Source organism: Sphaerodactylus townsendi, linkage group LG12 (genome assembly GCF_021028975.2).
Source record: "Sphaerodactylus townsendi isolate TG3544 linkage group LG12, MPM_Stown_v2.3, whole genome shotgun sequence".
Classification (NCBI taxonomy): domain Eukaryota; kingdom Metazoa; phylum Chordata; class Lepidosauria; order Squamata; family Sphaerodactylidae; genus Sphaerodactylus; species Sphaerodactylus townsendi.
This window is the reverse complement of record NC_059436.1, coordinates 51,623,341-51,637,555: the sequence shown is the minus strand read 5'-3', so window position 1 is coordinate 51,637,555 and position 14,215 is coordinate 51,623,341. Positions and strand designations below refer to the sequence as shown.

The window sequence follows — 14,215 nt, the reverse complement described above, 5'->3', positions numbered from 1 at the left end:
CTATTTTAAAAGTGCCTTTGAAGGTGGCGTAAAGTAGTTTAGCTCTGTGGCTGAATTAAGCCTGCACGGGTGGATTGATTCTGCTTTCTTTTTTCACACTATTGAGCATTTTTATTTTGTTTTAGTCAATACCTTGCCCTCCCTGGCCAAAGCTGGGCTCAGGGCGGCTAACACACTTTTGAAAACACAGTCTTTTAAAAGTAGCCTTCTGGCCTAAGCAAATTCTTTATCTTGAGTGTACTGAAGAAGAAGAAGAAGAAGAGGAGTTTGGATTTATATCCCCCCTTTCTCTCCTGCAGGAGACTCAAAGGGGCTGACAATCTCCTTGCCCTTCCCCCCCCCCACAACAAACACCCTGTGAGGTGGGTGGGGCTGAGAGAGCTCCGAGAAGCTGTGACTAGCCCAAGGTCACCCAGCTGGCGTGTGTGGGAGTGCACAGGCTAATCTGAATTCCCCAGATAAGCCTCCACAGCTCAGGCGGCAGAGCTGAGCATTCAGTTTAAACAACAAGATTCAGTTATAAACAGTATTTGTATGCTCTGACCAGCATTCCCAGTGGTTGTGGGAATGGGGCTTCTCTATCACCTCTGCCATCCTCTGAATTAGAAGAAACAGAATAATCTCACCAGAAGAAGTAGAGTGGATTTTAATACCCCACTTTTCTCTCCTGTAAGGAATCCCGAAGCGACTTACAAACTCCTTCCCTCCCTCTCCCCACAATAGACAACTGGTAAGGTTGGTGGGGCTGAGAGAGTTCTGAGAGAACTAAGACTGGCCCAAGGTCACTCATCAGGCTTCGTGCAGAGGTGTGGAGAAACAAACCGGGTTCTCTAGATTAGAGTCTGCTGCTCGTTTAGGAGCGGGGAAACAAACCTGGTTCTCCAGATTAGAGTTCTTCCCCTGTTAACCACGATACCTTCCAAATTGAAGAGCTGAGTAGTGATTTGGAAAATTCAGTTTATATTGGTACAATTTGAGTGTTTGATATATGGAAAAGATGCAGTTTTGACTTTGGCCTCTCTGTGCATCTGTAGCTCTGTCCAAGTATTCTCACTTTCAGGTGGCCCTCTCAATTTGAAGAGAAGCAAGACTTTATTGGCATAGACAACAGTACAACAGTAATAAAAAACGGATTAAAAAGCATATACAATACAGGTCGAAGGAAATCTACTGGCGTTTAGTAATTTCCAGAAGGAAGTCTGCCACTATCATACAGAGAGAAGGATCAGGGTTGTCCAACAAGTAGTGTAATCTAATTAAAGCGGGGAGATGGGGTAAATGTAAAGGAGTAAGATTCACATACTTGGATCTGATTTCCTTGAATCTGAGACAGTGTAGTCATTGGTGGGCCAGAGATTCAACTGAGCCATCATTACATGGGCACCATCTTTTAGCCTTTTCTTGCTTATTAAATCTGCCATGTAACAAGGCAGAAGGCATAACATTAAACCTGGTGAGCATTATGGCAGGTGGGCATCTCTGTGAAGGTGTATTTACTAGGGTGGGGAATGCTTTTCAGACACGCATACACTCAGTGCATAGTCCAGTTTTTGGAGGCCTTGACTGAACTGGGGAGGAGCAGGGACTTTGCTGCTGGCTTGAGTAACTGTCTTTGGAGTCTTGGGCCCCTTCCGCACATGCAAAATAATGCGTTTTCAAACCACTTTCACAACTGTTTGCAAGTGGATTTTGCTATTCCGCACAGCTTCAAAGAGCACTGAAAGCAGTTTGAAAATGCATTATTCTGCACGTGCGGAAGGAGCCTTGGTCACACCAGACTGTGTCAGAATGTTGAATGTGTCTTAAAGTTGGCATGTATTAACTAGGACACGCATACACACGCGCACACACACGCCATCCCTGCAATATTGTGCTAATAAACTGGTAAAATTATACGGAAACTCACCTGTACAGCTAATGATTGTTCAAAATCGCTCCCTGCCTTTTACCACTTGCTTTCATTAGATGTGTGGTCCAACTTGTTTTACAAGGGTGTGTTGGAACGGAGGTATTATTTTGGATGAATTTCAGTGGCCTTTGAGTCTGTGAAAACAGTATGTGTACCTGAGGCTGTCTATAAGGGCAAAAAGATTAGAAACCGGTCATTCTCTTAGATGCACATTTTTTTTATTCCACAGGATGTTCAGTGCCACCCTGCATGACCTACCACAAGTGCCTTTTTCAGAGTTCTTCTGCCAGCAAAGCAACAACAATGCCCTTCAAGTTACTTCAGTGTTGTTCAGTTAACTTTTCCAAGAATGCCCTTGGAAGGCTGACTGATGGATTTCCCACTTGAGGGGCCTGCCATGCGAGGTGACAGAGATGTGTGTAAAACCTACTTCCAGTGTAGATTATTGAGAAAAATGAAAGCAGTTAAAACACACAAAAAATAATTCAAAGGACATTTTGTTCCACAGCCTGTACTAACGCCGAAAATGCGGGCTTATTAAGTCTCTGACAGACCTCCAAATGATAAACTTTAACTTCTCCTAAAACTGGTTTGGGTTTGGAGGTGGTTAATTCTACCGCTACCACCCACCTTGAAAGATTTTCAGGGTAAAGGACCTGTGTGCCTGGTGACAGCAGGGAGAGAACACAGGTTATGAATACTCAGAATCACCACACTTTGGAGGTGGGAGTGGAAACAGAGATAAAGCCGGACAGGGGAACTTTGTTGGTGAAAGCCACATAGCAATAAGATTCAGAAGTAGAAGGCGACCGCTGTACTTGTTTAACTGCAAGCACATATAACAACCATAATACCACGCCAATGCAACCCGTGGCACTAAATTCTAGTGGGGAATCACATTGAATTATTGTTTTAAAACATGGTCACAAGCTCCAAACAGTCTGGGCCCAGGGTAATTCCTTGTTTTGTATGAATTTGCTGCTTACGAATGGCATCTGAGACCCTGTTCCATTGACCTTCCAGCTATAAACAGGGTCTTCTCAGTGTTGGCACCTTAAATCTTATGTTATCGGGCAAAAAAGCCCAAGCATGCTGCTAATCGTGTAGTCACCTTGGTTTGGACATTGAGTTCATTTTACTGACTTCTTTCCCTGATGCTTTTGACATGTTTGCTTTTAAAAATGTTTGCTTTAGAAATGTTTGCTCTTTTGCTGCTTTTAAAACCATCATATTGACACTACTGGTTTTTATGTCTTTTTATCCTGCCAAGTACTGCTTTGATAACTTGTACGGTAATAGAGAACACGGCTACTGTGTAACTTGCATACTTCTGACAGAGTTGTGCTGAAGGTTATTGATTAGAAGGACAAGTCCACAACTCTGTTGTTGATTGTGTCAAATCAATTTCCATTTCGTTTTTTTTGCCAGATTTGAGCACTGATTGTAACGGAAGGGTTAGTAACTTGTCTTTGTGGAAACTAATTCAGTGCCAATCTTTATGAATGAAAAACCTTCATCTTGCTTAAGTGCCTTATATTGCCAGGGTCAGAGGGAGATTTTATTTTATTAAATCCTTTGTATAGAACTGTTTACAGGGTTTGCTGTGTTGGAATTCTTTTGATTCGAACCCCAATCATTTGTTTGAAGTTTGCAGTGACTATTCTTTGAAGTATAAAGAAATGTATATATCAAATAAATCAGTACTTGTATTTTGTTTATATGTCAATGTTTTCTTTTTAAAAAATTAATATGTAGATGTGGGACAGGAACAGAGGTGGGATCCAGCAGGTTCTCACAGGTTCCCGAGGGTAGGTTAGTAATTATTTGTGTGGGCCGAGAGGGGGTTACTCATTGGTGATTTTGCCCCGTGATTTTTGCCTGAGTTACACCCCTCCTCTCAGCAGTAGCACGCAGAACTTGAAACAGTCTAGCAGGAGGTGCACCGGCGTGCGTGGCAGCCTGCGCCTGCGTGCATTCGTTTCCCGCCCAAGGACCGGCGCAGCGACTGCATCCTTGCCACAGCCCTGCCCAGGAATGCCCCACCCCCGGAATGCCTGGCCACGCCCCCGTCGTGCCCCGCCCAGCCCCGTTGGCGCTATGCCACAGTTTGAATCCCACCACCATGGGAACCTGTTACTAAAATGTTTGGATCCCACCACTGGACAGTGGAAAGGAAGGTCCCCAAGTTTGTCTTCCATCATAAAGTCACACAGCGACTTAAACCAGCCACACGGTCTGCCCCCATCCTGAGACAGCCCCTGTTTGATCCTGCCAGGTCTCCTGTTCAGGATGTGGGAACCTTTCTCTTCTCATTCCCCCTCCCTGTTGTGTTATGTTTTTTCACTTTGCTTCTCAGGCATGGCCTTTTCAGCTCAGTTGACTCCTGCTGTTGTAGCTCTGTCAGTAGTGTGGCACGTAGGTTGTTTTGTCCGCAGGGCAGAAGCGTCTTTGGATCTGGATCGTAGGACTGGAGGGGGGCCATCACAAGCAAAGATTTGACTTAGGTGCTGCAGCTTACCACTCTGCGCCACGGGGTCCAGTAATCAGAGGTGGGATCCAGCAGGTTCTCACAGGTTCCCGAGGGTAGGTTAGTAATTATTTGTGTGTGCCGAGAGGAGGTTACTAACTGGTGATTTTGGCCTTAGTTACGCCCCTCCTCTCAGCAGTAGCACGCAGCACTTGAAGCAGTCTAGCAGGAGATGCACCAGCGTGCGTGGCAGCCTGCGCCTGCGCGCATTCGTTTCCCGCCCAAGGACCGGCGCAGCGGCTGCGTCCTTGCCACAGCCCCGCCCTGGAATGCCTGGCCACGCCCCCATCATGCCCCGCCCTGCCCCATTGGCGCTACGCCACAGTTTGAATCCCACCACCATGGGAACCTGTTACTAAAATTTTTGGATCCCACCACTGCCAGTAATGCATGTGGAGCAGAGGCAGAAAGACTTCCAACCTCTTCTGGCAGTCAGAAGAAAAAACAGTCTGTGCCCTTTCTGATGACCAACTCTGCTCCCACCCCAAATACCTCCACAGAGAACTGCAAAGGAGCAGCAACAATAACTTGTTGCAGCAACACAAAGCAAAAGTCCGAATGGCAGTTTGAAGATTAACCATCTGTATTTCAGGATTCATTCTTGTGAGCTGCAGCCTCGTGGGTCAGACAAGTGAGGGGAAGTTGCACTGGGGGATCTTCTAGGGAAGGCTGGGTGGGGAGGAAGAAGTCACGGCTGGGTGAAGAAATGGGCTATGACTTGCCAACTCCAGCCTGGGAAATTCCTGGATATTTTGGGAGCGGACCCTGGGGAGGGGCATGTGTTAAGACTCCCCCTTCCAAAACAACCGCTTTCCCCCGGAGAACTGATCTATGTAGTCCAGACATCAATTGTAACTCTGGGAGATCTCCAGGAGATCTCACTTGGAGGTGGATACCCCAACCTTTTGTGACTCACTGAATAAACGCTGTTAGTCTTTAAGGCACCTCCGGGCTTCTATTTTACCCTAAGAACTGCTCTGCTGAGAACCACTGCCCAGAGTAGAGAGAAACTTGTTGGCTTCTCTAGCATTACCACTAACACTGGCAGAAGGACGTGAATGGCTTTAAAAGGGACTTGGACAGATTTATGGAGGAGGAGTCGATCTGTGGCTACCAATCTTGATCCTCCTTGATCTGAGATTGCAAATGCCTGATCGCTCCTGGGGAACTAATCTATGTATTCTCAGCATCAATTGATGATGATGAAACCTTTAATGGCATATATATAAATTATACAATGGAAATTAAAATTGGCTGGTAAAAAAGTTTTTAAAAAAACAAGCACCATGAGAGCTGGAATATTAAACCACTGAATTGGGTTTGAGTCTGCTAAGCATTTGGGAACATTCAGTGATGACAACACACAAGAATCTAGCAGTTTGTTCGATGGTAACAGTTGAGTTGCTGTCTAACAAGAACAATTTTTCACAGCATCTGTAGTGTTGCCTAGATCAGCTAAGAAGAAGAAGAGGAGGAGTTTGGATTTATATCCCCCCTTTCTCTCCTGCAGGAGACTCAAAGGGGCTGACAATCTCCTTGCCCTTCCCCCCTCACAACAAATAAATACCCTGTAGAGGGTGGGTGGTGAGCTGAGAGAGCTCTGAGAAGCCGTGACTAGCCCAAGGTCACCCAGCTGGCGTGTGTGGGAGTGCACAGGCTAATCTGAATTCCCCAGATAAGCCTCCACAGCTCAGGCGGCAGAGCTGGGAATCAAACCTGGTTCCTCCAGATTAGATACACAAGCTCTTAACCTCCTACGCCACTGCTACTCACTGCTAAGAGAGGATTAAGTAGTCTTTCCCGCTCTACAGCATATAAAGGGCAATATAATAGAACATGATGGACAGTGCTAATCTATGTAGTCCAGACATCAATTGTAACTCTGGGAGATCTCCAGGCCTCACCTGGAGGTGGATCCCCCAACCTTGTGTGACTCACAGAATAAACACTGTTAGTCTTTAAGGCACCCCTGGGCTTCTATTTCACCCTAAGAACTGCTTAAAGATTAACAATCTGCATTTCAAGATTCAATTTTGTGAGTTGCAGCCTTGTCCCCGTGAGGGGAAATTGTGCTGGGTGATCTTATATGGAAGACTGGGGTCGGGTGGGCGTCTAACATGATCCCTTCCCTGTCGTCGCAACCAAGAGTTCTTCCTCCGCTTTCTATGAAGTGGGCCGAGTCCTTAATGTAGGGTGTGGCAACTCCAATATGGCTTTGTAATTGTGCAGCCAAGAAATTTTGCCAAGTCTGCCAAGTGATTTGAGAAAGGCCTTCTGTCCAGCCATTATTCCAACTGGTTGGCAGAGATTTGATTGGCTGCACAGATTTGTAAAAACACTGCTTTAGTAGCAGCGGCCACCGCAGCCCGAGCATCTTCACCGCGACTGAAGGAAAGCCATTTTGCGGCTGCGCCCAATTCTAAAGTCGCCAGAATTCACGGCCAGAATTCTAAAGTCGCCCACACACACACAAAAAGTTGTGTGATGTGCATTTGGAGTAGTGAGTGAATTTTGTTTTGACACAATAAGCTGTTACGCCTGGTGAAACCGTAATGAGGCTACCGATCTCCACATCCATTCAGCTGACAAAAACTTGCGAAGAAGAAGAAGAGTTTGGATTTATAGCCCCCCTTTCTCTCCTGCAGGAGACTCAAAGGGGCTGACAATCTCCTTGCCCTTCCCCCCCTCACAACAAACACCCTGTGAGGTGGGTGGGGATGAGAGAGCTCCGAGAAGCTGTGGCTAGCCCAAGGTCACCCAGCTGGCGTGTGTGGGAGTGAACAGGCTAATCTGAATTCCCCAGAGAAGCCTCCACAGCTCAAGCGGCAGAGCTGGGAATCAAACCCGGTTCCTCCAGATTAGATACACGAGCTCTTCACCTCCTACGACACTGCTGCTCCCCTCTTTCTCTCCTGTAAGGAGACTCAAAGGGGCTTACAATCTCCTTGCCCTTCCCCCCCTCACAACAAACACCCTGTGAGGTAGGTGGGGCTGAGAGAGCTCCGAGAAGCTGTGACTAGCCCAAGGTCACCCAGCTGGCATGTGTGGGAGTGCCCAGGCTAATCTGAATTCCCCAGAGAAGCCTCCACAGCTCAGGCGGCAGAGCTGGGAATCAAACCCGGTTCCTCCAGATTAGATACACCAGCTCTTAACCTCCTACGCCACTGCTGTTTTACACTCGGAAACAATCAATACAGGGCTCAGACGGAGCATAAAAACATTTTATTGAGTATTTAAAAGTGGGGTGGGGTGGGTAGCTTAGGGCTATTTCTAAACCATTAAGAACATAGGTTAACAGTGATTTCTTTTCAGGTTTCTTTTTTTCATTTTAAAACAACCGGTAACAAAATTTGCAATAAGAGCTTAATTGGGGGGGGGGGGGGGGGAAGAGGGGACAAATTTGATACTCAAAATTTGATACTCAAATTTGAGTAGACATTATTGGGGAGAGAAGAGGGAAAGGAAGAGAATCTGGTTTGGGAATGTAGACCAAGTTCTCGGCACGCAATTTAAACCAAAAAAGAGAGAGAGCAGGGTCCCCAGTAAATCGATAAGACTCCGAAAGAGGAAAAAAACGGATAGTGTAGTGCAGGTTTGGCCATTGTGTTGACGCACACGCACACACCCCAACGTGCACCCCATCCTGTGTCATTTTGCGTGCAGAAGTGTCGCTAGTGTTAAAAGCAAACTTTAGTCCTTTTGTTACAAAGTGCAGCGAGGATGGGCCCGGATGTCCCAAACAGTCGTGGAAAAATCGAAAATTCAACGAAAAAGGCCTCTTGGCGCGGCCTCTGCGGCCGCCCAACCCAGCTGGAGATTAAAATGCGTCGCCTCCCCAAATAGCGCGATCCCTTCCCTGCCTTCGCAACCCACGGTTCCGTTTTAAAAAAAAAATAATAAATAGTGAGTATATTTCATGCTGCCAAAAAGGGGGTGGGGGGTGGGGAATTAATAAAAAGTCACAGAGCTATATATGCTTATCCCCTCCTATCCACAAGACACTACGAGGTATATCCGCCCCAGGACCCCCCGTTTCCCTTCCCCTGACTTCCAACATTCACAGGCACAACCTACCAGAGTTCGGTCTTACAGAAGCCCTTGTTTAGAAAGGAACGGGAGCAGCACAAGAAATATGCTTGTGGCCCTCTCCTGTTCGCTTGTGGGGGGAGGGGGAGGGGGGGCTTGTGCAAGAAACATCCCTTGGTGGATTGCGCCCCTAAAAGAGGGTCAGATCCCAACCAACACTGTGCAACTGCAGTATAAATGGATTCTGCTCCGGTACAATCCCCAGCATGCAGCGAGGAGCAGCCCGCTTGTTGTCAAGGCCTCTGGGTCTTCAGGACCTGGTCCCGGCTTGTTCCTTTTGGTCCGTCTCTTAAAAGCCTCCTCCGCTTCTCTGTACAGGTCTCGAGTCTGGCCCCGCTCTGGTCGATAGAGTCGTGCAGTCCACTTCCGGAGCTTCTGAAGTTCACTGGAGCTTCGTGCCCAGCTTACGCTGTCGGGTCCTGCAAGGATTGTGAAAGGGCGGGGAGAGGAGAAAAGACTTCTTAAATATTTTGGACTATTTCTGTGGCCCTGTCCCTCTGCTGTGCCATAGCTGGGGGGGGGGGGTGTCGAGATGCAGTACAGTACAGTAACAGACTTCCCTCTGTGATACACCTCTGAAGATGCCAGCCACAGATGCCGGCGAAATGTTAGGAACAAGATCCACCAGACCACAATACTAGAACCAGGGGGCATCCATTGAAAATGCTGGGGGGGAAGAATTAGGACTAATAAAAGGAAACACTTCTTCACGCAACGTGTGATGGGTGTTTGGAATATGCTGCCACAGGAGGTGGTGATGGCCACTAACCTGGATAGCTTTAAAAGGGGCTTGGACAGATTTATGGAGGAGAAGTCGATTTATGGCTACCAATTTTGATCCTCTTTGATCTCAGATTGCAAATGCCTTAGCAGACCAGGTGCTCGGGAGCAGCAGCAGCAGAAGGCCCTTGCTTTCACCTCCTGCACGTGAGCTCCCAAAGGCACCTGGTGGGCCACTGCGAGTAGCAGAGAGCTGGACTAGATGGACTCTGGTCTGATCCAGCAGGCTCGTTCTTATGTTCTTAAGGCCATTGCTTTCACCTCCTGCACGTGAGCTCCCAAAGGCACCTGGTGGGCCACTACAAGTAGCAGAGAGCTGGACTAGATGGACTCTGGTCTGAGCCAGCTGGCTTGTTCTTATGTTCTTAAAACCCACCACAACCAGGAGTACAGTAGGTTTGACTCTGCTTAGCCTAGGCAAGACTTGTAGGGTGGAGAAGAGGAAGAGGAGGGATGCCTTCAGGTCCATTCTGGGTCCAGCATGCCATGCTGGTATTCAGTTGCTTCTCAACTCCTTGTTTCAGGCACACTTCAACAGAACTGCCGCTTCGGTTGAAAGGGCTTTTGGTGCAGCCCTACAGCACCAGAGGAAGCACAAACCTCTTTTCTATGGCTTGACTTGGTGCGAAGATGAAAAACTGCTAATCTTCCCCACCTGTGCCCCACCCAAGGCTCTTCCCTAACTGTGTGGGCCAGGTCAAAAAGGTTAAAGATAGTCCCTGTGCAAGACCCATGGACAATGTCACATCACATTGGGGTGCTGTGTGGTTTCCGGGCTGTCTGGCCGTGTTCTAGCAGCATTCTCTCCTGATGTTTCGCCTGCATCTGTGGGTGGCATCTTCAGAGGATCAGATCCTCTGAAGATGCCAGCCACAGATGCAGGCACAGAACACGGCCATACAGCCCGGAAACCACACAGCACCCCAGTGATTCCGGCCGTGAAAGCCTTCGACATCACATCACATTGTTTACTAGGCAGACTACGTTTATAGGGTGGTTTGTCACTGCCTTCTCCAGTCATCTACACTTTACTCCCTGCAAGACGGGTCCTCATTTTACCAACCTCAGAAGGATGGAAGCCTGAGTCAACCTTGAGCCGGCTACCTGGAAGTGTCTTCTGTCGGGATCGAACTCAGGTCACGAGCAAAGATTTGACTCAGGTGCTGCAGCTTAACATTCTGCGCCACGGGGCTCAGTGATGCATGTGGAGGAGACGGCAGAAAGACTTCCAACCTTTTCTTCGGGCAGTAGACCAGAAATAAAAACTGTCTGTGTCCTTTCTGATTACCCACTTGGGAGCAGCAGTGGCGTACTGGTTAAGAGCAGGGGCACTCTAATCTGGAGGAACCAGGTTTGATTCCCCACTCTGCTGCCTGAGCTGTGGAGGCTTATCTGGGGAATTCAGGTTAGCCTGGGCACTCCCACGCACGCCAGCTGGGTGACCCTGGGCTAGTCACAGTTCTTCGGAGCTCTCTCAGCCCCACCTACCTCTCAAGGTGTTTGTTGTGAGTGAGAAAAGGAAAGGAGTTTGTAAGCCCCTTTGAGTCTCCTTACAGGAGAGAAAGGGGAGATATAAAGCCAACTCTTCCTCTTCATCAACTCTGCTCCCACCCCAAATACCTCCACAGAGAACTGCAAAGGAGCAGCAACAATAACTTGTTGCAGCAACACAAATCAAAAGTCCGAATGGCGGGGAGGGGGAGGGGGAGGAGGAGGAGGAGGAGGAGGAGGAAGAAGAGGAGAAGAAGAAGAAGAAGAAGAAGAAGTAGTAGTAGTAGTAATAGTAGTAGTAGTAGTAGTAGTAGTAGTAGTAGTAGTTTGGATTTATATCCCCCCTTTCTCTCCTGCAGGAGACTCAAAGGGGCTGACAATCTCCTTGCCATTCCCCCCTCACAACAAACACCCTGTGAGGTAGGTGGGGTTGAGAGAGCTCTGAAAAGCTGTGACTAGCCCAAGGTCACCCAGCTGGCGTGTGTGGGAGTGTACAGGCTAATCTGAATTCCCCAGATAAGCCTCCACAGCTCAGGTGGCAGAGCGGGGAATCAAACCCGGTTCCTCCAGCTTAGAGTACACCGGCTCTTAACCACTACGCCACTGCTGCTCAAATTGCTGAAGGGAGGCTGGTCCCGCTAACTTGGGCTCCTTCCGCACATGCCAGAATCATGCACTTTCAAACTGCTTTCAGTGCTCTTTGGAGCTGTGCGGAATAGCAAAATCCACTTGCAAACGGTTGTGAAAGTGGTTCCTCCAGATTAGATACATGAGCACTTTGTTTTTAATACGGACAACTATGCCATCACATAAGTGGCTGACAACTGGGCTCAAAACGCTGCTGGGATGTCCAATGCCGCTGGGCTCCTAAACACTTCAAGTGGCAAAGCAGGAGAGCTTGCCGAAGAGAAGCCATTTTTGACGGCATCCCTGCCAGCAGGCGAAATGCAGAGCCTCCCCTACAGCCGCGGGCCACAGCAACGGAGGAGCCTACCTCTTCCGCACCCCTACGTCCAAGAGGCACGACAACTTTACAGACTCAAACCACTTCCCTGTCATTGAGGTTTTGCAGCCATGGAGCCCCAGTAGAGGGACGGATTGGCCCATCGGGCACTTTTTGTGTCTGTAGAACTCTTGAGGCTGACCCTCACCTTGCTTCTGTTCTGGTGACTGTGTATTCGAACCATAGGATGTTTGGGATGAGGCTGGTATCTCGGATTAAGAAGAACTCTGATATTGGCCTGGAAGAACCGTGGATTTGGCAAGGACAGGTGAATGGATGGGGGGGGGGGGAGAGAGAGAGAGACAGAAAAGACAAAGTTATGTAGATGTTTGCAAGAACCTAAAACACATCACTATGCATTGATCCATTTTCAAAAACCCATCTTAGCAATGTATAAATGTTAACATTGGGACCCCAGAATCCAACATATGGGAACTGATACAACACCAAGGCATGCAGAATACAACAGAAATAAAACACAGAGTCCCGGCAAGCATTTGTTATGGTCAAAGAAGAAGAAGAGTTGGATTTATATCCCCCCTTTCTCTCCTATAAGAGACTCAAAGGGGGTTACAAACTCCTTTCCCTTCCCTGCTCACAACAGACATCCTGTGAGGTAGGTGGGGCTGAGAGAGCTCCAAAGAACAGTGACTAGCCCAAGGTCACCCAGCTGGCGTGTGCTGGAGTATACAGGCTAGTCTGAATTCCCCAGATAAGCCTCCGCAGCTCAAGCAGCAGAGCGGGGAATCAAACCCGGTTCCTCCAGCTTAGAGTACACCGGCTCTTAACCACTACGCCACTGCTGCTCAAATTGCTGAAGGGCGGCTGGTCCCGCTAACTTGGGCTCCTTCCGCACATGCCAGAATCATGCACTTTCAAACTGCTTCCAGTGCTCTTTGGAGCTGTGCGGAATAGCAAAATTCACTTGCAAACGGTTGTGAAAGTGGTTTGAAAACGCATTATTTTGCGTGTGCGGAAGGGGCCTTAGTTTATCTGAGCTTTGATTCTCAAAAGGTCATAACCTGAAAGATTTGTTGGCCTTTACAGCGCTACTGCACTCCAGTTCTTTTTGCCAGGTAGCTCTGCCTAAGGACTAAGCTGTCCTATTCAGAATCAGAGCGCCGGTCCACGTCGTTCAGTGCTGCCTGTTCTGACTGCGAGTGGCTCTTCAGAGCTTTCAGCGGAGGAGAACCTCCCCCCAAACTCTGCTACTCAAGATCCTTCTAACTAAAGATGCTGGGGGCCGAATTTGGAACCTTCCGCATACGAAGCAGATCGGCTACCGCTGAGTTACTGACTATGCCTGCCTTTGTCTTTATCTTTATTAACCTTTAATAGGCACAGATAGATCAGGATTTACACAGACATATTCTGCAGTCTCAAGTATAGTTCAGTAGCAAGGAAATAGTCCACATGACGGTTGACTTCGAGGGATTCAAATCACTTCAGATTTTTTTTTAAAGCAATAGCCAGAGCAAATGACAGTAAATACCCCTACACAGCAACGTAAAAATACAATCTAATATAAAATTGCAATAAAAATAGACCTGTTTAGCAAGTTAAAAGCAAAATAATACAGCAATAGGTATCCTACCATGCCGAATATTAGACAGATTGGAGAAGATACCTATCTTTTATAAGAAGTTCTATGTTTGTTGTATGTATCATATTTGATATTTAAAATTTGATTCTGTGCCAAATAATAATGAACCAATTTGGTTTAGTGTACTGGTATGTTATATTTTTAAAAAATACAGTTAAAAGTAATAAAATGGGGATAAATTATCACTTTTAAATGGTTGTCAGGTATAGAGCTACCATACGTGTTGTATGAGCATTGCCTGTCATCGGTCATCTATACACCCACTGGACTCACTTGAGAAGAAAAGCAGCATAAACTTTTTTTAAAAAAAATGAATATTGTCTACACTGATTGGGGGCCATTTCCTGGGACTCCCTGTCCCCAAACATTGTGCCCAACATCTTTCTTTGGAGAGATGCCAAAGACTGGCCTAGATCCCTGCTCTACATTCAGCGTTCTGATTCTGCCTGTGCCATGCAGCCTTCCCGCCCCCCCTCCCCCCCCCAATCCCAGCATGCTATTTTTCCACGTGAGCTGACTCGTTTTTCTTACGGAGGAGCATAAGAACCTAAGAACGAGGCTGCTGGATCAGACCAGAGTCCATCTAGTCCAGCACACTGCTACTCGCAGTGGCCCACCAGAGGCCTCTGGGAGCTCACCTGCAGGAGGTGAAAGCAAGGGCCTTCTGCTGCTGCTGCTCCCCCCAAGCACCTCGTCTGCTAAGGCATTTGCAACCTCAGATCAAGAAGGATCAAGATTGGTAGCCAGAGATCGACTTCTCCTTCATAAATCTGTCCAAGCCCCTTTGAAAGCTATCCAGGTGAGTGGCCATCACCA

General features: G+C 47.7%; 1 protein-coding gene and 1 long non-coding RNA gene across 2 annotated transcripts in view; one reads left to right on the top strand and one right to left on the bottom strand.

The window, feature by feature from the left end:
* The first annotated feature begins 375 nt into the window (after window positions 1-375).
* LOC125441826 lies at window positions 376-3,629 on the top strand. The gene is made up of 2 exons (XR_007245913.1): window positions 376-1,060; window positions 1,470-3,629. It is a non-coding gene; the product is annotated as an uncharacterized LOC125441826 (long non-coding RNA).
* A 4,014-nt stretch (window positions 3,630-7,643) lies between these two features.
* Window positions 7,644-14,215, bottom strand: part of DOLPP1 (dolichyldiphosphatase 1) — a 41,281-nt gene continuing 34,709 nt past the window's right edge. Inside the window, exons 8-9 of the mRNA XM_048512744.1 lie at window positions 11,945-12,034; window positions 7,644-8,941 (exon numbers count right to left, since the gene is read on the bottom strand). Of these exons, the coding sequence (XP_048368701.1) occupies window positions 8,905-8,941; window positions 11,945-12,034 (127 nt within the window). The 3' untranslated portion in view covers window positions 7,644-8,904. The remainder of the gene's footprint in view (window positions 8,942-11,944; window positions 12,035-14,215) is intronic.